Genomic DNA, 22784 nt, shown 5'->3' on the forward strand with positions numbered 1-22784 from the left:
AGCCCTCCTTTGCACTTCAAAGTATTCAGATCGCCGAAAACGGCGATTCTGAATACTGTGTACTTTTTTAAATCCGGCGCCACTGGCAGCTGAGAAACCCGGAAGTGACGTCATGACGCCGCTTCCGTGGTTTCAATGCGGACACTGAATCAAAGCCGTTTACGGCTTTGTTTCAGAGCGCGCCGAGACGCTGGAGGCGCCGGATCGTGGATCGGGTCTCCCGGTGGGACGGGAGGCCCGGTCAGAGCGGCGAGAGGCGGCGGGAGGGGGGGGATGTCCCCTCCCGCTCCTCCGGCATAACAACCGAGCGGCTTTTAGCCGCATCGGTTGTTATGTTTCGAAAGCTGATCGCCCGCTCTAAAACAACGGTACCGGGATGATGCCTGCGGCTGCAGGCATCATCCCGGTACAACCCCTGAAAGCCGAGGACGCATATATGCGTACGCTCGGCGTGAAAGGGTTAAACAGCTAATGGACCCAATCCTTATACAATTAAAATCACACAAAGTATTAAAAACTGCACTAGTAATATGCCTTTTTTAAAGAAACAAAATAAAAAAAAAAAAAAAGCTACCTTTAGTTTCTGTTTGATATTAACATTCCGGGGAGATGCATACTTTGCTTCCTCCATTCGGGAAGACACATCTTCTTTGCGCACAATTGTTTGCACTACCTGAGGACGATCGGCCTCTTTAAATCTCTGTGATCGGTATGCATCGATGCTGCAAAGAAACAGGTTGCGTTACAGAAAAACTAAACACATCTCTTACCTTTGTGAAATAGCCGATCGGCCCAAATGTTTTCTTACCTGTACAAGAGATTTTGATTTTCCTCTATGGATCTAAAACTGTCCTTTGATTCTGCCCTGGGTACCCTGGTCCTTTGAAACTTTACCGATTTAGGGCTATCAGAACTTGCACTAGTCTCTGCGTGTACCTTGGAGGGCGATAGTGAGAGAGACAGTAGGGACTGTAAATAAAAAAAGGAAGAAAAAATAAATAAAAATGGAGTCACCATTAATAGGTTTTCATCAATGCCGTATTTTTGGCTTCTTCATCTACCTCTGGACTTCCAACTCCAACCGTCTCTGCTAATGGAGTTAGCAAAGACATTGAAGAAATGTTGAGCGCATCATCATCTTCGTCAACAGAACTGTCATCGCCTTCTTTATTGCTTTCTGTATCATCTGAAATCCTTTCCACATGCCGAGTACATACTTCATCTACATCTTCATCCTCGTTTTCAAGAGCATCACTAAATATGCTGGTGATCACTTCTGAGCTGTTAGTCTCATCAATGCTTCCATCTACATTCATCTCAATCTCTCTTATCACTTCCACTGTAATGACAGAAAAAGTAACAAATCAAGAAAAAGTGCCATCATGGATAAAGGTTGCAGAAGCATAATATATACTACTCTTCAGTGAGAGCCAAGCATAAAAGTCACAAAAAGAATAGACCACTCAATATGCAGAAGCCTAAGCCACGGAATCCTATAGTCATTGTATCAGAGCAGCCTTCTCCAAAAGGAGCTGAAAATGTCAGGTTTACATAAAATGGATAAAACCAATACATTTTACAGCTTTGTGAAATGTACAGGTAGTTAAGGTTTGTCTACCATCTGTGGTACTTGCAGGTAGAAATTATGATCCAAATCAGTTTAACCACTTAAGCCCCGGACCAATATGCTGCCTAAAGACCCAAGGGGTTTTTACAGTTCGGGACTGCGTCGCTTTAACAGACAATTGCGCGGTCGTGCGACGTGGCTCCCAAACAAAATTGGCGTCCTTTTTTCCCCCACAAATAGAGCTTTATTTTGGTGGTATTTGATCACCTCTGCGGTTTTTATTTTTTGCGCTATAAACAAAAATATTTTTTACTTTTTGCTATAATAAAAATCCCCCAAAAATGACCAGTTACACTTACCGGTAGCTGTATTTCTGGTAAGTCTTACAGGACGGCACCCTGAGAGATGACTGGCTTCTCCTGACAGGAAACACAATCAAAAAGAGGTTAAAAACCCCGCCCCTTCCCGTGCTCCTCAGTTTGAGATAAAGTATGAACCCACCAGTGCACGGAAAAAACACCACAAAAAAATATAATACAAACCAATAATGTATCCCAAGGGTGGGAAGTAGGCCTGCCGTCCTGTAAGACTTACCAGAAATACAGCTACCGGTAAGTGTAACTGGTCATTTCTCTAGTCGTCTTCCAGGACGGCACCCTGAGAGAGAAGCAAGTAGCTTCAGGCCTACCTTAGGGCGGGACCACTGCTTGCAGGACCTTTCTCCCGAAAACCAAGTCCTGAGGTGACAGTAGGTCAACTCTATAATGTTTCAGGAACGTGTTCTGGCTTGACCACGTCGCTGCTCTGCAAATCTGCTCCACCGAAGCTCCGGCCCTTTCTGCCCAGGAGGTTGCTAGTGATCGTGTGGAGTGTGCTTTAACATTAGGAGCTACCTTACCGGCTTGTACATAAGCTAAGGAAATTGTCTGCCTAATCCATCTGGAAATAGAGGCTCTGGACGCTTGAAGGCCTCTTTTCTGACCCGAAAAACAAATTAATAGATGAGTAGAACGTCTAAAGACTGTAACTCTTTCTAAGTAAGCTAATAGACATCGTCTAACATCCAGACAATGAAAGGAAGCTTCTCCTTCATTCTGGGGATTTGAACAAAAAGAAGGGAGGATTACCTCCTGTGACCTGTGGAACTTTGTCACTACCTTAGGAAGGTAAAGGGGGTCCTGACTTAGAACGACCCTGTCCTCAAATAAGCGAAAAAATGGCTCTTTAATGGAGAGCGCCTGCATATCACCTATCCTCTTGGCCGTTGTGATTGCCAAGAGGAAGGCGAATTTAAAGGTGAGTAACCTGATGGGGATAGTGTCGATTGGCTCAAACGGAGCCTTGGTAAGTTGGTTTAACACTAACGAAAGATCCCAGGGTGGAACCCTAGAGATCTGAACTGGGGACAACCTGTCTCTGGCTATAAGAAACCTCTTAACCAGGGGGTCCAGGGATAAACGTCTATCCAAAAAATATGACAAGGCTGCTACCTGAACCCTTAGTGTTCTCGTGGCTAACCCCTTGTCTACTCCATCTTGGAGAAAATCTAAGATGACCGAGGTCTCCTGCTGAGAAACATGTCTCTCTGAGCACCAGCGAGAGAAGATACCCCAGGTTTTGGCATATATACGCCTAGTGACTACCTTCCTACTGGCTAGAAGCGTGTCAATAACTCTCTCTGAGCAGCCCTTCTCCCTCAGGCTCCGCCTCTCAAGCACCAGGCCGTCAGCTTGAAGAAGCCGGGTTCTGGGTGAAAAATCGGACCCTGACGAAGAAGGTCCGCCCGGACAGGGAGAAGAAGGGGAGGCAATACTGACCCTCGCTCTAGAGCGGGAAACCAGGCCCTCTTGGGCCACCAGGGTGTGACGAGAATGAACTTCCCTACTGCTAGATTTACCTTCTGCAGGACTCTCGGAATTAGGCTCAAAGGAGGGAAGGCATAGGCTATCTGAAACCTCCACACCTGTGCCAGTGCATCCACCCCCTCCGAGCCGTGTTCTCGGGAGAGAGAGAAGAATCTCTTCACCTTCCGGTTTGCCCTGCGGGCGACGAGATCTATCTCTGGGCTGCCAAAGTGCTGGCATATTAGACTGAAAATCTCTGTATTTAGTTCCCATTCCCCCTGGAGAATGGGATGGCGACTTAAATAGTCTGCCTCCAGATTGAGGGTCCCTTTCAGGTGTACCAGCGAGAGAATTCTCTGCTCGGCCCAGCCCAGGATCTCTAAGGACAAGTCTAGAAGGGTGCGAGATCTGGTGCCCCCCTGATGGTTGAGGAAGGCCACCGCGGTCGCATTGTCGGAAATGATCTGGACCTCCTGGTCCAAGACTCTGTCCTCGAATGCCTTCAGAGCCTCTCCGACCGCTAATAGCTCGCGGTAATTTGAAGAGGCCCCCTTCTGTCGTTGTCCCCAGGTACCCTGGGCACGGAGATCGTCCAGATGTGCGCCCCACCCCCATGAGCTGGCGTCCGTGGTGATCCTGACCGGATTGGTCTGGCCCCACGACAGACCTTGCTGTAGGTTCTGTGGGATGAGCCACCAACCCAGTGAGAGTTTCACTGGTTCTGGGAGACTGACACTGAGCTCTAGGGATTCCCTTTTTCCGTCCCAGGAGGAGAGAAGGAAAAATTGTAGGGGTCTGGAGTGGAGCTGAGCCCACGGGACTGCTGGAATACAGGAAGTCATTAGACCTAAGACTCTCATGATGTCCCTGAAGGAGGACTCTGCTCTTTCCAACGTTGATCTGACCACTGACATGAGACCTCGGATCTTGTCGCTGGGTAAAAGGAGCTTCCCTCCCAGGGAGTCTATCAGAAACCCTAGATAGAGTTTCTGCTGTTCTGGAAGGAGAGAGGACTTCTCCCTGTTGATGATCCACCCCAAGGACTCGAGGGTAGTCATTGCAGTGGCCAGATCCGCAAGAAGGAGATCCCGACTTTGATTGTATAGTATCAAGTCGTCGAGATAGGGAACTATCGCTATCCCTTGTAGGTGCAGGAAAGCGATCGCCTCCGCCAGGACCTTGGTAAAGACCCTTGGACTGGAGGCCAATCCGAAAGGAAGGGCAGCAAATTGCCAATGCTGCACTCCCTGGACGGAGGCGATCGCGAACCTGAGGAACCTCTGATGCCCCAAGAAAATCGGGACATGGAGGTATGCGTCTCGTAAATCGATGGTGACCATGAATACCTCCCTCAGTAGGAGCCTCCTGAGGCTGTAAATGCTCTCCATACGAAACTTCTTGTGGAGGAGGGAGGTATTCAGGGGCTTCAGATTTATTATCAGACGAAATTTCCCTGAAGGTTTGGGAACCATAAAGATGTGGGAGTACACACCCAACCCTCTCTGGTACACCGGGACTGGGACTATGACCCCCTGATGTGCCAGTTCTGCAACATTTTGTAGAAGGGCTGCTGATTTGAGAGGGTCCCTGGGTAAATGCGTCAAAATAAAGTTTTGAGGGGGAAGCTGACGGAACTCTAGCTTGTAACCTTCCCTTACAATCTGGAGAATATGTGGACTTTGAGTAATACTCTCCCATCTGGGAAGGAACTGGGAGAGTCTTCCCCCGACCTTCCCGTCATTTGGAGTCCTTGTCGCTGGGCTTGGGATTGGAAAAGAGGATACCTCCTTTTTGCTTTTCCTTCCCAGTACCCCAACGCCTGTTGTAAGGGGGCTTTTTCTCTGAGGGACGGTTCTTACCTCCAAATCCACCCTGGGGGCCTCGAAAAAACTTTTTCTTGTTTTGTCTAGGCTTAGCAGGAAAGCGAACCCCTTTCTCTGAGGATCTAGTCAGGGCCTGATCCAGGCCTGAACCAAAGAGCAGGGAGCCCTCAAAGGGAAGACCACAAAGGCGGTTTTTGGACGCAAGGTCCCCGTTCCACATTTTGACCCACACTGCCCTTCTGGCAGAATTGAGGAGGGCTCCTGTTTTTGCAGTAGAACGCACAGTCTCTACAGAGGCGTCTGCTAAATATGCTACTGCGCTCCCTAAGAGTTGAAGGGATTCTAAAATTTCCTTAGAATCTGACCCCTGGGACACATGTTCCTGCAATTTTGAGATCCAGGAATTGGCATTTCTTGCAACACAGGCCGAGGCTAAGGCGGGGCCCAAGGCAGCCGCGTTAGCCTCCCAGGCCCTACGCAAGGAGGTCTCTGCCCGCCGATCCATAGGATCCCTCAAATTGCCTGTGTCCTCAAAAGAGAGATCCGATTGCTTGGAAACTTGCGCGAGCGGAGCGTCTAGTCTAGGAATCTTAAAAAAAGTTGATTCCTCCTCCTCCTTAAAGGGGCAACGTCGTTTCCAGGTCTTGTACCTTAAAAGCTTCTTCTCTGGCTCTGCCCATTCCCTGAGGATAATATCCTTTAGGGACTGGTGTACCGGAATAGCCTTGGCCTGAGGTTTTAGCAGGCCCTGGTATAGCCTATCCTGAGTGGAAATTACTTCCGCAGGTTGAGGGATCTCTTCAGAGGCATATACTGCCTCTAGGAGGCCTTCCATATCGTCCGCAGCAAAGACATACCTGCCTGCCCTAGTATCCTCGCTCTCTTCCTCTGCCTGACCAAGAGAGCCACCCTCCTGAGGGGGAATCTCCGAGTCCTCGGAGTCAGATACTAAGGAACCAAGGGATTCCTGGCGGACTCTAAAGATCTGTGAAGAGGAACTCTCCTGAGAAGAGGGCCCTGCGATGGGGGGGTTCAGGCTCTTTGCTCTTTAAAGACACATGAAATTCCTTGAGCGTAGAGAGCATTTCTGACTGTACCTCAAGAAACCCCTTCAGAATCTCAGAGGTCTCCTTCCCTGCTAGCTTAACAATACACTTAGCACAAAAGGGTTTGAAATAATCTGAGGGTAATTTGCAACTACAGTAGCCACATTTCTTGGAACGACTAGTGCTGCTTGAACGACTAGCCCCCCCCTGGGCAGTGCAATCCTCCCCTAAAAAGGAAAAGGTACACAGGCATGTATGTAAATGCTGAGAAATCACATTGGATTTTAGCCCACCATACCTGTATTCAAGAAGACTCACTCCCTGTGGTCTCCTCTGCAGCCAGGGTCGAAGATGACCGGCCCTCTCGCTCCATCGCGGGAGGATGATGGCTCTGCTCTCTCTCAGCTGCTGCTGTCCTTTTTCCGGTAGGACGTACCGTGTGTCTCCGGTGTAGTGGTAAGCCGGGACTGGCGTGCTGGAGCTGCGCTGCGCCATCTTTACCAGGCCGACCCGGAAGTGACACACACGCGCGCGCCTGTGTGTGTGACGTCCTTGCCCCGCGCCGCCGGCTCTGAGAGACGCCGGTTTGGCGCCAAATTTCGAACGGCAATGAACGCCCAGGGATCCAGGACGACCCGGCCGCAGCCCCAGAGCGCACAGAAGGCCCCCACCCCCGGAGAGAGCTCGACCCGAAAACCTCCAAGGTAAGGGGAAGGCTCAGGGAGAGAGAGGATCAGCCCCTGGAGCTCCAGAATAGACACCTATCCCCAGGAGACTCCAGCACTCAGGGGGGTTCTTCTGCTCACATAGTGAGGCCCCCCTGAGTAAGAAGGGACCCCCTAGGAGTGGAAGTATTCGCTGAACCCAAAGGCTACCCAGTGCCTGCGGTTCAGTTCCCAGGGGGGGGACCACCAGCCCCAGGCCTTAGGTCAGAAAAAAATAAACGTTTCGCTGTGGGGAAACACAATCAAGAACTGAGGAGCACGGGAAGGGGCGGGGTTTTTAACCTCTTTTTGATTGTGTTTCCTGTCAGGAGAAGCCAGTCATCTCTCAGGGTGCCGTCCTGGAAGACGACTAGAGAAACATATATAACATTTTTTTTTCCCCTCGGTTTAGGCCGATACGTATTCTTCTACCTATTTTTGGTAAGAAAATAAAATAAAATCCCAATAATCGTTTATCGGTTGGTTTGCGCAAAATTTATTTACAAAATAGGGGATAGTTTTATTGCATTTTTATTTATTTTTACTACTAATGGCGGCGATCAGTGATTTTTTTTCGTGACTGCGACATTATGGCAGACACTTTTGACACATTTTTGGGACCATTGTCATTTTCACAGCAAAAAATGCATTTAAATTGCATTCTTTATTGTGAAAATGACAGTTGCAGTTTGGGAGTTAAACACAGGGGACGCTGTAACATTTAGGGTTCACTGTGTGTGTGTGTGTGTTTACAACTGTAGGGGGGGGTGGCTGTAGGACTGACGTCATCGATTGAGTCTCCCTAATAAAAGGGATCACTCGATCGATGCGCCGCCATATTGAAGCACGGGGAAGCCGTGTTTACATACGGCTCTCCCCGTTCTTCAGCTCCGGGGAGCGATCGCGACGGAGCGGCTATAAACGAATAGCCGCGCCGTCGTCCCGGATTGCTCCCCGAGGCTTGCCGACCGCCGCATGTACCGGGGGGGGGGGGGGGGGGGGGGGGAGAGCACGTACAGGTACGTACATGTGCCTGTCCGTGCCATTCTGCTGACGTATATGAGCAGGTCGGCAAGTGGTTAAAATAAAATAAAAAGTGATTACATCTTGTCTGGTTTGGGTATTCCTTGGGGATGCAGGATTTTGGTTTTCGGAGAAATATATATATATATATATAAATAAAAAAAAAAAAAAATGTGTAGGCACATTGGACAATGATGTGACCTTAAAAGCAGAACTTGAGCCAAAAAAGGGGAAGTTTTGCTTGTCTGCATCCTCCCCTATTCCCCTCAACCCCCCCCCCCCCCCCCACCCAACTGCCACATTTGGCACTTTTTGTGGGGGAGAGGGGTGCGGGCACCTGCTGTTGACTTCCGGTCAGATCACCTTCATTAAAGTGGATGTAAACCCTCACCTATACCCAGTGATGTGAACACCTCAGATGATACACAGAGATTAAACAAATCTCCCTACATACGTTTTATTTGTAGATCTGTTGTCTTCAGCTTTCTACACTGGTTAAAAATTGAACATGTTAGAAATTTTTCTTCCTGTTCCACTACTGGGCATACACTGTGTGACAGCCGATTGGACGAAAGGCACAAACCCCCCTCCACATAGGCAGAGGAACATGCAGAGCTGTACTTTGAATAGACCAGCTCCCTGCTAATCTATCTATATGCACCCACCCTGACACAAATTTTCAGCCGCTTTTATCTCATGTGTCTGAGAACTTGTCAGAAGTTATAACAGAGGAACGGAGCAACAGAAAGACACAGGACTCAGAGCTTTGGATGGAGATATGTAAACACTCCAGATATATGTGTGCCCAAGTCAGATTTCATGAATGGGGTTTACATCCACTTTAAGATGCTGGTGCCTGGACCCAAATCCGATTCAAGAATCTGCTCAGGTGTGAATATGACTGGATCCCTGGACAGGCAAGTGTCTTTATATTAAATATCAGCAACTACAGTATTTGTAGTTGCTGACTTAAAGTGGAGGTTCAATCAAAAAATACATTTTTAACATTAGATTGAGGCTATTTAAGGGGAGGAGAAACTGGTATTTTTTTTTTTAATCAATGCCGTACTTACCGTTTTAGAGATAGATGTTCTCCCGCCGCTTCCGGGTATGGGCTGCGGGACTGGGCGTTCCTATTTGATTGACAGCCTTCTGACCGTCGCATACAGCGTGTCATGAGTTTCCGAAAGTAGCCGAACGTCGGTGCGCAGGCGCCGTATAGAGCCGCACTGACGTTCGGCTTCTTTCGGCAACTGGTGACGCGCTGTATGCGACCGTCGGAAGGCTGTCAAATAGAAACGCCCAGTCCCGCAGCCCATACCCGGAAGCGGCGGGAGAACATCTATCTCGAAAACGGTAAATACGGCACTGATTTAAAAAAAAAAAAAAATACCCGTTTCTGCTCCCCTTAATTAGCCTCAATCTAATCTGTCACTAGGGGTAGTATGCTTTTCTTAGACAGAAAGTTTGAATGGCAGGACTTCAATACACAGAAACACAGTTGTCATAGGAGGGTAAGGAGTTCTTTTCTTTACCAAGGACTGGTAAGGAGTGTACCAAATTTTATTTAAAAATGGAGACCATTTACAGAAGTATTCTAATAAATGTCATAGCAACCAATCACATTTCCATTTTGCTTTCTCAAACCTGAAATGGAAAACATATTGTGGAATTGGATTTGTTGCTATAACACCATTATTGCTCTTTCACCACTTTCATAGAATTCCATGTTACTCTCGAGAACACCCTGCCATTAGTGTTAATACAATACTATGATGCGCTCTAAAAAACGAGACAAACCTTTATCCCCACTAGACTTCACTTCGTTACTGAAGGCTTGCTTTTCTTTGGTCACTAAAGAGGGTTGTGCAGATTTCTCAGGACTTTTTACATATTCAGCAATCTTTTGTTGGGTGCCACCTAAGAAAGTTTTATAAAAGTAAAAGAAACCTAGTTAGTGAAAATTGCTAGCTGAATGTTATTCGGCGTCACTAAATTATAAAAATGGCCTGTATATCTGTCATTGAACTTATCAGAGGGGGAACTTGAACCAATGAGGACAGTACAAGTATTAACCAGAATTAAAGCAGCAGGTAAAACTACACTTGTTATAGCTAAAATGCAGCTTAGTTAAAAGGCAATACATTTAGACACATTGGGGTAGATTCAGGTAGGGGCGCGCACTGATACGGTGTCGCAGCGTATCGTCTTTATGCTACGCCGCCGTAAATTACAGGAGCAAGCGCCGTATTCACGAAGCACTTGCTCTTTAAGTTGCGGCGGCGTAGCGTAAAAGGGGCCGGCGTAAGCGCGCGCAATTCAAATGATCCGGTAGGTGGCGTGGATCATTTAAATTAGGTGCGTTCCCGCGCCGAACGTACTGCGCATGCGATGTCCCTAAAATTTCCCGACGTGCATTGCGGTAAATGACGTCATTGGTATCGACGTGAACGTAAATGGCGTCCAGCGCCATTCACGGACGACTTGCGCAAACGACGTAAAATTTTCAAATCGCGACGCGGGAACGACGTCCATACTTAACATTGGCTGCGCCTCCTAATAGCAGGAGCTACGTTACGACGAAAACGACTTACGCAAACGACGTAAAAAACTACCGCCGGGCGCACGTACGTTTGTGAATCGGCGTAAGTATGTAATTTGCATAATCTATGCTGACAACTACGGAAGCGCCACCTAGCGGCCGTCAGAATGCACCCTAAGATACGACAGCGTAAGAGACTTATGCCAGTCGTATCTTAGGCTAATGTCGGCGTATCTAGCTTTCTGAATACAGAAAGTAGATACGCCGGCGCAGCTTTGGAATTACGCGGCGTATTTCTTTCCTGAATCTACCCCATTGATGATTCAACTTTCATTCCACCCTCCTGCGGAGCTACTGTGTTCTGCCAGTGGGGAGCCTTCTCGACCGGCAGAACGCAATTACTACTGCTAACAGCTATAGCCTCTGAAAGTAATTGCATAGTAAAAAAATCCAACAGGCTGGTTGTACCCAAGTCAACGGATCGACTTCAGTACCATCAGCCTGCCCATAGGATTAACGAGTCTAGGCCAGTCCATTCTGAATTGGACAAGATTCAATCCATCTAAAGCCAGCTTAAAAGCAGAGGTTCACTCATTTTCTAAAGTTCTTTTTCTTCCACCAACATTGCTTAAGCGATTGCAGAATAAAACTTTTCAAAGTTCTGTGAAAGTCACCCCCCGTGGCTTCCTGTTCCAGCCGCTTAAAGAGGAAGTAAACCCCCAGGGACAACTTACACCTACAGGTAAGCCTACATTAAGGCTTACCTGTAGGTGCTTGCAATATCATCTCCTTGACCTACACGGTCTCTGGAGATATTTGGAATTTCCCACAGCGACGACTTCAACAGCGCATGCGCCGTCTTGAAAGGGCACGCTGTGCCCTTTCAAGCCAGGGTCATGCTGTGAAAGGCGGCTCCCGCGTGCATTCGGGAGTGAGGTCACGGGACATCCGGACAGTCAGAGAGCCGCTGTTCGCAGCCCCGGAAGAGGGGTGAAGAATGGACGCTCGCTGCCAGCGTGGAAGACGGTGACATCGCGGGCTTCTACTGCGATGCATAGTAGCCCATCAAGCTTTACCTTGGCAGGGAAAGATAGAGGAAGTAAAACCCATCAGGGTTTACTTCCTCTTTAAGCAACTGATGCAATAAGGCTGTCCTGCTTTGGTCAGCCTTAGCTTCTATGTGCGCCGCACAGTGTCATTACTGCACAAGCGCGAGATCGTCAGCTGCTTGGAATCCCAGAAATACATAGAAGCGGGCTTCAGATGCCCACATCTACAATGACCGCTGCCTCGATTCCCAGAAGACTTAGGAAGACACAGATTTGGCAATTAAAAAGTATTTGGACAGTTATATAGGCATATCCTAACTAGGTGCTGCGAGTGATAACTAAAAAGGTTATTTTATTACAATTTTGTGCAGGCTTGTAGCTCCTCTTTAAAGGGGTTGTAAAGGAAAAAAAAAAAAAAAAGTCCTTAAATAGCTTCCTTTACCTTAGTGCAGTCCTCCTTCACTTACCTCATCCTTCATTTGTGCTTTTAAATGTCCTTATTTCTTCTGAAAATCCTCACTTCCTGTTCTTCTGTCTGTAACTCCACACAGTAATGTAAAGGCTTACTCCCTGGTGTGGAGTGTCGTGCTCGCCCCCTCCCTTGAGGGTGGAGGGGCGAGCAGGAGAGTCAGGACGCCCACTAACACACAGCTCCTTTCTCCATCTGCAACGTAGAGAGCGTCCTGATTCTCCTGCTTGCACCCTCAAGGGAGGGGGCGAGCACAACACTCCACACCAGGGAGAAAGCCTTGCATTACTGTGTGGTGTTACAGACAGAAGAACAGGAAGTGAGGATTTCTCAGAAGAAATAAGGACATTTAAAAGCAAAATTGAAAGGATGAGGTAAGTGAAGGAGGACTGCACTAAGGTAAAGGAAGCTATTTAGGGGAACAAAAAAACTTAGAAACAATCTTTGAAAAAAAAAAAAATAATAATAATAATAATAATAATAATAATAACAACAGCTGTAAAGCTCGAATTTCGAACAAATTTTCTTTTCAAAATCAGAAAGTTCGTTTTTTTTTTGTGATCCGATGATGCCACCATTGATTTTCGAAATTCAGCCGACAAAATAGTCATGTTGCCGGGAATATTCGTTTCTCTCCGGGAATATTCTTTTCTTTTTTTTTCTATTACATTTCTCGCACGATTCTCTCATCATTGATCAGAAAATAGTTTGTTTTTCAAAAAATTTCCAACATGTCGGATTTCTCAAATTTGTTTGCCGCACGAAAATCGGCTGTTGCTGCAGCCCACTAACGATGCGAAATTCGTACGAAAATTATTTAATACAATTTTCGAAAGAAAATTATTTCGAAATTCGAACCGTGTATCGTGCCTTAAGTCTGCCAGAATTAAAATGTCTAACAATTTTATGTTGTAATGGTGGTTAATAAAAGGCAGGTGTCCTCCTTATGTCTTGAATACCGTCAGTCATTCCTACTTACTTGCTGTGCCCTTCTGTGGGGAGACAGGCACTCGCTCAACAGCTGGTTGGGAGATTGGCTTTGGTGGCTTGCTAGAAGTCACTGGATGAGCTTGAATTTCCTAAAAGTGAAAGGACGTATCAGAAATGGACTAAGCTTTCAGGATGGCCATCTTACAAAAGTTAAGATATTCGCGTACACAACACTGACAAAAATCATTACTAAAAGGCACCATTTGCACAGACGTTTTGCTCACAAGCCCATACACTGCAATAACGGGCTGCCAGCAGCTGCAGCTATTTGTGCCTGTTCAAACAGGAATCACCTGCAGTGATGGCGGCTGGGCGCACTTTGTGTGCAAGCAAGCACGAATAGCTGCTTCTGCCGACAGCTGGTCATTGCAGTGTACGGACTTGGCGGCCACCGCTATCTGCACGCAGCTAGCAATCGCAGGAATCAGTACAAAGACAGTGAGACACTGCTACCTTTAAAAGAGAATAATTGGGCTTGAAAAGGCATTTGGGGATCACAAATTGGATTATGCATACATTAAAGGAACATTTTTGTGCCCAAACTTCAGATTTAAAGCCCACACTGGGCTTGGTTACTCTCGGCTCAGGGACTCTGTAGGTGTGGCCAGGGCTAAAAAGAGCTTCTGCATAGGAAAGGCATGCACTGGGAAGGGCCACTGCTGCGATACAGAACTACAGAACTAATTAATCAGCTAGGGTGGGCAAGTGAAAGCGGGGGTTCTCCCTAAAAATGTTTTTTTTTTTTTTTCTAGCATGCCATTCAGCATACTAGCGCGAGCTACGGTATGCCTTTATATATATATTTTTTTGGCGCCGTACTCACTGTTTAATCGCGTAGTAAAGTTTCAGACTCCCCGCGGGGAATGGGCGTTCCTATGCAGAGGGAATGTGATTGACGGCCGGCTATGGCGCGTCACGCTTCACGAAAATAGCCGAAATAGGAGTTTGCTCTTCACGGCGCCTGCGCAGTCAGCTCCGATGTCTGTGCGCAGGCATCGTATAGCGCCGTGAAGAGCCGAGACCTACTCCGGCTATTTTCGGGAAGCGTGGCGCGCCATAGCCGGCCGTCAATCACCTTCCCTCTGCATAGGAACGCCCATTCCCCGCGGGGAGTCTGAAACTTTACTACGCGATTAAACAGTGAGTACGGCGCCAAAAAAATATATAAAGGCATACTGTAGCTCGCGCTAGTATGCTGAATGGCATGCTAGAAACTTGTTTTTTAGGGTAAAACACCGCCAGGTACACACTTTTCCCCCCATTCAACCCCACAACCTGTGAGCTCTGTTCGGAGCTGCTGTACTAATCCTGCAAGGTTAGTACAGCGATCTCCCCCGCTGAGCTGATCGGGAGTCTGTCGGATGCTGGTTTTCCAGCATGCACGTTCGACAGAAGCAAAATTGGTTTCATTGTAAACATATAGGTTATCCTTTCATTGAGTGCCATTTATATAGCCCATGCCTCCAACAGCCAAATTTTGGGAAAACAAAAAAGAATTAGGACCTGGGGGTGACTTAACATCTCATCAGGAAAAAAAAAAGAAAGCATTGAGCCAATGATGTAATAGGATCAAACCCAGTATTGCTCTTTGTAACGCTGTTATCTTTATATTATGTAACAGGAGTGGGCAAGAGTAATGAGTCTTGGATAGCAAGTAGACAATAGAAATTATTATTTTTTTGTTTTTAAATGGAACAATTAATCTTTAAAATGTAGCGATTTCATCATCTACACATTTAAAACAATATCCTTGTATTTAAAGTCCAAATTCACTTTGAAAACATCCAATGGCAACCTTGTTGCCCAAGAAAAGTCATCGTATAAGCTCCACAGAACAAATCTAAAGTCTACAGGTAAGCAAAGAATACAATTTATGATTCATTGAACATGAAATTTATCATAGATGTGCCAAATTAAATACTTTTTGCCGAGAGTAGTTTCAGTGTGTAAAGCGTACCTCTACAGAAACCCATATTAGTATTAAAAAGGTCACAGATAAAATGACAGATTAAATAAAAGCAAAGCTGCAGATCAAGTACTTGTATATATTAAAGCAGAACTCCTCCAAAAGAAGTTTGCCTCCTCTGCCACATTTGGCATTTTGATTTTGGCAGATACCTGGTTTTGACAGGTACCCACTCCAACCAGGATCGCAGCAGAGGTTTAGCCTTCTGAGACGCATCACAGGTCCCAGAAGGCTGTAGGAACATTTTCTACGCAAAGTGTGGTTCGCGCATGCGCAGTGGAAAGTTGGTTTCCCCTAGTCAAGATGCTGACACCTGGACCCGAAGCCCATTGACGATTGAAGACAGCGCTGGATCCCTGAACAAGTAAGTGTCTTCATATTAAAAAGTTAGCAGCTACAGTATTTATAGCTGCTGACTTTTCATTTTTTTGGGGAGACCGAATGTCCTCTTTCAGGAAACTGAAAGGACCAATGGCATTTTCTTTTTCTAGTAAAAGGCTTTGTCATTTCTCATACAAGTATCCGTTACCCTTTGTGTCTCCTGATGCTTGGTTTTAGCTGCGCCTTCCTTATCTGCCGGCCAGACACTGCCTTTATCAAATCGGGAACGAATGGCTGAAAGTTCCTTTTCACGTTCCTGATCATAAAAGGTGATAAAATACATGTTACTGTACTGAATAGAACATCCGATTTTCTGAATACAGTGGTCTGTAGATGTCTGTACCTTTTTCTGCTGCTGTGCTAAGCTAGCAGTACTGGACACATCAGTCTGCTTTAAAAGCCTTTCCTGGATACTTTTTGTTGTTGGCGTCACCGCAGAAGACTTCAGTGCAGAGTTTCCAGGTGTTGTGTTAACAGGCGTGCGTTCATGACACTTCTCCCCAAATCGCTCCAGGAACGACTTAACTCCCGGACCACCTACAGGGCAATACATCGATTGGAGAATTTAGTGGGATTCGCAAACTGAAATGCAGGAGTTTGATGGGGTTAAGAATGGATTTAATAAAACAGAAGCTGTACTATGTACTTGCACATGTGAACCTACTAAGAGAGCCTGTGTACTGATAACATTCCATGACAAGAAAAATTATTCCGTACTCTGATGAGGGCAAGGCCCTACAAGAAACCTGTTCTGAAGATTGACGTCTTTCTGTCCTTCCTTTTAACACACACACACACACACACACACACACACACACACACACACACCCCGGCAAAGCATCCCCCCCACTTTTTTCCCCGTTCTACTCTCCTCCTCCATGGCCTTTTCTGTACTACTCTTGCTGTTACGATTCTCATTTTTCTTACATGAAAATTGTGTATCTGCATGTACTGTGGCCGGTATAGTATACCTGTGTACTCGATATCTATAGTAGTTTGGGAACACTTCTGATCATCACCTTGAACTCTAGGGATGCTCCATTTTCAATGACTTACACGACATGTCCGATACTCAGAATTTACCACCCCCCTCCCCGCCTGCAGCACAAAATGTAAAGAGTAGCAGTCAGGGTAACAAATAAGAGCCCAGCTTATATATGGCTGACTTAAAGGGGTTGTAAAGCTTTGTGTTTTTTCACCTTAATGCATCAGGTGAAGAAAAAAAAAAAAAAAAAAAAAAAATTATATATATATATATATATATATATATATATATATATATATATATATATATATATATATATATATATATATTCCACAACTCGCACTCTAGGCCCGAACAAACCGCCCCCCCCCCCCCCAGCCTCCGTTTTGCTTTCCTGAGCCCCGAATCTCCATGGCTGCGATCCCGCATTGCTCCCCCCCCCCTCAACTCTTGTGGGCTCTTCATTGGATGATTGATAGCAGCGCAGCCATTGGCTCCCGCTGCTGTCAAAATCAATGACGCGGCTGCTGGGCCAAGTGATACAGTCGGTGGCTATGGCCGCCGACTATCACACGGGAGCGCGCCCGCAAGCTAATCCCTTTGGAAGAGCGCTTCCCAGAGGGGGTTAGCTCTTGCGGGGAGGAGCGGAAATAGCCGCCGAGGGACTGCATAGTGGAGGCAAGTATGGTATGTTTGTTATTTTAAAAAAAATAAAAAATTATATATTTGTGTGTATATATACACATACACACACACACACACACACACACACACACACACACACACACATTTAGTAAGCCTTTACAAGCCCTTTAAAGCGACTTCTAATTGGCTACTGAGGTTTACGTTGCTCCTTTCACTGTCTAAAAACTATTTTAGCTACAACTAAAATAAAAAATGCTAAAAAAAAATTAAGTATACTGAACAGTACAACACAAATCCATTTAACCAATGTATTGTACTTACCTGGTGTTACAGTCTTGTCTCTTTGCCCTACAGGTGTTCTACTGAATTCTTCCCTAGGGGTTGCTTGGAAAGTGGTGAATATTTTTGAGGTTGGTCTCTCTGCTCTCTGTGGGGTAGAGACGTTGGCTGACACAGACTTTTCTATTTGAGCTGGTTGTTCATTCCTCTCCTTCAACTTGGAAGGGACATTTGTGACTTTATCTTTTGGTGCATCATTAATAATGGTGTTTGCTACTGGAGCACTTGAAAGTTTTGATTCAGAACGTGTAGACACCTGTAAGGGAAAGCATATGGTCTAGAGTCAAGTATTGGAAAGGTCACAAGTAGGGTTGTCCCGATACTAGTATCGGGACCGGTTCCGAGTATTTGTGGGAGTACTTGTACTCCCGCAAATGCCCCCGATACCTAAATAGAATACTTTTCCCCCCCGCCGCCAACGCTGCGCCGCATCCCCGCTGCCGCCGCCACTTGGTTAATACGGGCGGGGAACATTACAGCTTTCATTTGAATAGCTGTAGTATTTCCCGCCCCGCATAGACACTCCCCCTTGCTCGGGTGAACTGTCCAATCCCGAACAAGGGGGAGTGTCTATACGCAGCAAGGCACGAAAGACTACAGCTATTCAAATGAAAGCTGTAATGTTCGCCGCCCGTATTAACCAAGTGGCGGCGGCAGCGGGGATGCGGCAGCATGTAGGTAAGGGGGTCATGGCTGCATATGGGGGGGGGGGGGGGACATGGCTGCATATGGGGGACGGGACATGGCTGCATATGGGGGACGGGACATGGCTGCATATGGGGGGGGGGGGGGGGACGGACATGGCTGCATTTGGGGGACACATTAAAAAAAAAAAAAAAAAAAAAGTATCGGTATTCGGTATCGGCAAGTTCTTGAAAAAAAAAAAAAAAGTATCGGTACTTGTACTCCGTCCTAAAAAAGTGGTATTGGGACAACCCTAGTCACAAGTAATTTCAAGCTAAAATATTTGCTTGTGGCTCTCTGTAAAGATGGGTCCATTAACACTACAAGGCTGTGCTCTTCAACACACAAGTCACTTATGTTTAAAAGCACATTTAAAATGGATACAAATGCACAGCTATGTACATGACATTGTGGCGGGCTGCATTTTAACCACAGCGCAAGGCATAAGATACCATGCAATTTGCAACACTGCAGTGCACATTCATTTGGAACTGCAATAGTGTACTATTCAAAATGAATAGCACCATAGCTCACCAATGCAAGTGGCATCTGGTACCATAGAGCAGAGATGTGAATAGACCCCCTACTCACTGGGTTATAATCCCGATACGCCCCACAGTGCCACCTGTCGGGAAGGCTAGCATTGTGGCACATACATACACTACAGTAGTTCTTTAAAAGCATTTGTGTTAAAATGGCTGGTCCCGACACTGCTCACTCAATCTTGGACATTTGTATGGCCATGCGGACAGACATGCATCTCCCATACGATTGGCAACAGGTGGGACCTTGGGTTTTCATACTCCCTATTTACACCTCTGTGTGCCACTCTGTGGTTATCCTGGTGGGGGTTTACCGTTCCCCTTCCACAACTCCCGGGCCAGACACTATGTGGTGGTCAGAACTTGGAGATGCCACAACAATGATCTAGTTATCAAGCTGGTTTCTTACAGATTTTATACGGGTGGCATCTACTCCTGAAAAAGTGAAGCTTCAAGAAACGCATTTTTAGGATACCTTCCTTTTTAGTAATTTGACTATGTGGCAAAATATGTATGGATTAAATTGACTGTAAAGGATTTTTTTTATTAAAAATATAAAAATAAACCAAAAACAAACCTATTATATATAATACCATTGGAATAGAATGGCTTGGTTAAGGAATCATTTGTGACTATGGGTTGCTAATAAAACATGAACATTGGCAGTGAGGCATTTGTAAGGGGCATTTCCCCTCTCTTTTTTTGGCACACATACATGTGAACATTATCTTAATGCAATCATTTATTTATTTATTTTTTAAAATCTTGCTCCTGTGTTTAGTTTGTAATCATACATATACAGTATATGGATCAATCATATTAGCTTACAGGCTGTGCTACCCAATGGCTGCGATTTTACTGTTTGTACCTTTCCTTGGAGTCTGGATTAACGTATTAAACAATGCACTCCCTACATAACTGATCTATTATATCAACAGTTACTAAGCAGTGAGATTATATTATTCATGTATAGGTCTCCCTCTAGTGGTTAATCTTTTATTTTTAGAAAAAATAAAAAAAATAAAGGAAAGAAGTAACGTGAAATAAACAAAAAAGTCACATTAAATATTTCTTTACATATTATTTGAGTCCATACGTATATAAAATGTTTAAAACCAACATACATAATCTTGTTTAACACGGATTACATAAAATTCATAATACCAGATCTAATAAAAGTTAAATAAAAGGATTGTATAAACTACATACCAGCGTGCTAGGGAGCGTGGCTTTTTTCACAGGCTCCTCTTTGGGTTTTTGAGAGAAAGCTTCCTGCCGGACAGTATGACTATTGATGCTGGAAGATGCTGAACTGGCAGCGGACACTTTCGATAAACAAGCGGTACCAGGCTTTTCTTGTGTATTGTTTGGTTTAACACTTGGATGACTCAAGTCGTCTTCCCAGGACCCGATCGTGGCAGCCAGGTTAGCGAAACGACCTCTCCGGTTCATGGGAGTTTCAGGGTTAATTATGGAAGTCTGTGTCTTTGGAGGGGAAGGTACAATTTCTTTGGGTGGGTTGCTAATAGGAGGGGAACTTGGTGGGCTACCTATGGATGAAAAAGGCAAACAATAATAAAAAATAAAAAAAATTGCATGCCCACACAGACTACTCCACCCCCTACACAAGACTGAATGAATGAATGAATGTTATATTAAAGTGGAACTCCAGTCACAAATAGCAAGTTATAACTGCTAGCTTCCTGTTAGACTATGCTTTCTGTGAAGCCAGGCCTTGGTTCTGCCAGCAGTCTCCATGATATGGGTCATCCTTGGGGATTATGGCCCCATCATAAAGTTCCAACTCAAGCAGAAATAAAAATTAATGAAGCTAGTTATTCATAATGCATCATTTAACAATCTGAATGGATCCTTAAAGCAGGGGTTCACCCAAAAAAATGTTTTAACATTACGTTCAGGCGAGTTGTGATAATGACATTAGGCCGTTTTTTTTTTTTTAAATCCTTGTCGTACATACCGTTTTATGTACATTTTCACCGCGGCTTCCGGGTATGTAGTCTGCGGGACTGGGCGTTCCCAATTGATTGACATGCTTCCGACCGGCGCATTTAGCGCGTCACGAGTTGCCGAAAGAAGCCGAACGTCGGTGCGCAGGCGCCGTATAGAGCCGTCTCGCAGTCCGGCTTCTTTCGGCAACTCGTGACGCGCCGGTCGGAAGCATGTCAATCAATTAGGAACGCCCAGTCCCGCAGATTACATACCCGGAAGCCGCGGTGAAAATGTACATAAAACGGTATGTACGGCAAGGATTTAAAAAAAAACAGCCTAATGTCATCATAACTCGCCTGAACGTAATGTTAAAAAACATTTTTTGGGTGAACCCCAGGTTGTAAAACCCCTGGACGTATTTTACTAGCACATTATGTTAAAATTGCCTTAAAAACTAAGCCCTCCCACGTCGAAGTATCAGAACTGGAGGCCACTTCCATCTTCACCCGTCTTGCTTGTGGGGTTCGGACTCCGGCTCTGGCCGGGGGTGCAATGACGCAACTCCCTCGCATTCGTGCCGCTGGTCACAGCACAGGGCTCTGAAGAAACGGCACGAGTGTCCATTCCTTCAGAGCGCATGTGCCGGTGATGTCCCTGGCTGCATGTACTGTAGATTTATCTCCTATAATACACTACCTATAGTTAAGCCTTACGATAAGCCCACCTATAGGTAGAAGTTCTGCATGGAAGTTGACCTAAAATGGAAGTTATTTTACCGTGTAAATACAGCGTGCATAGTGCACTGCTATTCATTTGAATGGCACCCCAACATACCTGCTCTATGGCGCATCCACCCTGTCTCTCTCTCCCCCCCCAGACCTTGTGGTGTGTTGGCAACCATTAAAAATTAATAGGTTGCCTTAACAGAACGCATGTTAATACCTGAAACACCACACATTAAACTGTGCTCATTGACAGCGCAAACATGTCAACGGGGGCCCATTCACTATGTACTTTTTCAAGTGCAAGTATCAGATTGCACCTTGGTATCAAGCCCCTTGAAATCCCTGGTATAGCAGAGCTCAGACTGGTAAAGAAAGGAACACCACAATGGGCATCGAGGGAGCCAGGAGGAGGACTGCCCCAGGATTCAAAGCACTACACCTGTTCACCGAGAGCCTCTGCAAACAAGTACAATAATAGATTTTGAACTGCCATTAAAACTGTATGTTAAGTTACTGATATTTTAAATCAAATGACTTAGGGGGTTTTTTTTCCTAGAAGGTTAGCACTTATTATGAGCTTTTATTTTCTAAAATAAGTGTAAAAGAAAATATATACAGTAGTGAGAAAAAAATAAAAAAAATAAAAAGAAGGTTGGTACTGAACTCTTGTTACCATTATTATCCCAATATCTCCGCTGATCAGCAAGCCTCTGCATACGACTCCTCACTGAAGGTGCCCCATGATCCTCAGAGTGGACTTTCGGCTCCTCTTTACTGGTTACAATGGTTCTTGGTGGAGTCGGTTCTGTGGGCCTCACTTGTGGCTGCGCAACAATCTCTGGCTGTGTATTTTTAACAATCTCTGGACTTTTTGGTTGTTTGTTCTCAGTTCCCAATATTTTGTTTTCATCAGAGCAGCGTCTCTTTGAGGGAGATGGTTTCGAGCATGGTTTCACTGAAAAGAGAACAGATTTTTGGGGTAAGCCTATATAAAGTATTTGGGGGGTAATGACAATATCAATAAAGAAATATTGGGCAGGACTAATTTTTTCCATTAGAAAGCAACCAAGATGTCTACAATACTTGATCCTTTAAAGCAGAGATCTCCAAACTACGGCGCTCCAGCTGTTGTAGAACTACACATCCCACGAGACATTGTAAAACTGACATTCACAGACATGACTAGGCATGATGGGAATTGTAGTTCCTGAAAAACTGGAGGGCCGTAGTTTGGAGACCCCTGCTTTAAAGGACAAGTTCACCTTTTAAAACCTGTATGGGTATATTGTGAAACATTTTCCAGTACCCCTCTCACCCCCTCCCTGTGAGAGCTGGTGGGGGGGGGGGGGTTCCTCTCCCCTGCAGCCACTGTCACATTTAAAGGCGACATGGCCTTGCAGGGCTCCTCCCACACAGCCACATTATTCATTCACAGTGATCTGTGAATCAATAAACTACAAGTCCCATCTGCCAGCTGAACGCTTCTGGATACATTTGTGTGCACAGGACT

At 45.7% G+C, this 22784-nt stretch overlaps 1 protein-coding gene across 2 annotated transcripts in view; it reads right to left on the reverse strand.

Annotated features, from left to right (window-relative positions):
* ANLN (anillin actin binding protein) overlaps positions 1–22784 on the reverse strand; it is a 71674-nt gene that overhangs the window by 28681 nt on the left and 20209 nt on the right. Inside the window, exons 3-12 of one of the 2 annotated variants that reach the window (XM_040353221.1) lie at positions 21939–22229; positions 19809–20149; positions 17356–17629; positions 15748–15941; positions 15553–15660; positions 13047–13146; positions 9808–9927; positions 1062–1339; positions 809–969; positions 575–722 (exon numbers count right to left, since the gene is read on the reverse strand). In XM_040353221.1, coding sequence (XP_040209155.1) covers positions 575–722; positions 809–969; positions 1062–1339; positions 9808–9927; positions 13047–13146; positions 15553–15660; positions 15748–15941; positions 17356–17629; positions 19809–20149; positions 21939–22229 — 2015 coding nt within the window. The remainder of the gene's footprint in view (positions 1–574; positions 723–808; positions 970–1061; positions 1340–9807; positions 9928–13046; positions 13147–15552; positions 15661–15747; positions 15942–17355; positions 17630–19808; positions 20150–21938; positions 22230–22784) is intronic. The other variant, XM_040353222.1, reaches the window with a different exon arrangement.

The sequence above is a fragment of the Rana temporaria genome, chromosome 5 (assembly GCF_905171775.1).
Source record: "Rana temporaria chromosome 5, aRanTem1.1, whole genome shotgun sequence".
Lineage (NCBI taxonomy): Eukaryota > Metazoa > Chordata > Amphibia > Anura > Ranidae > Rana > Rana temporaria.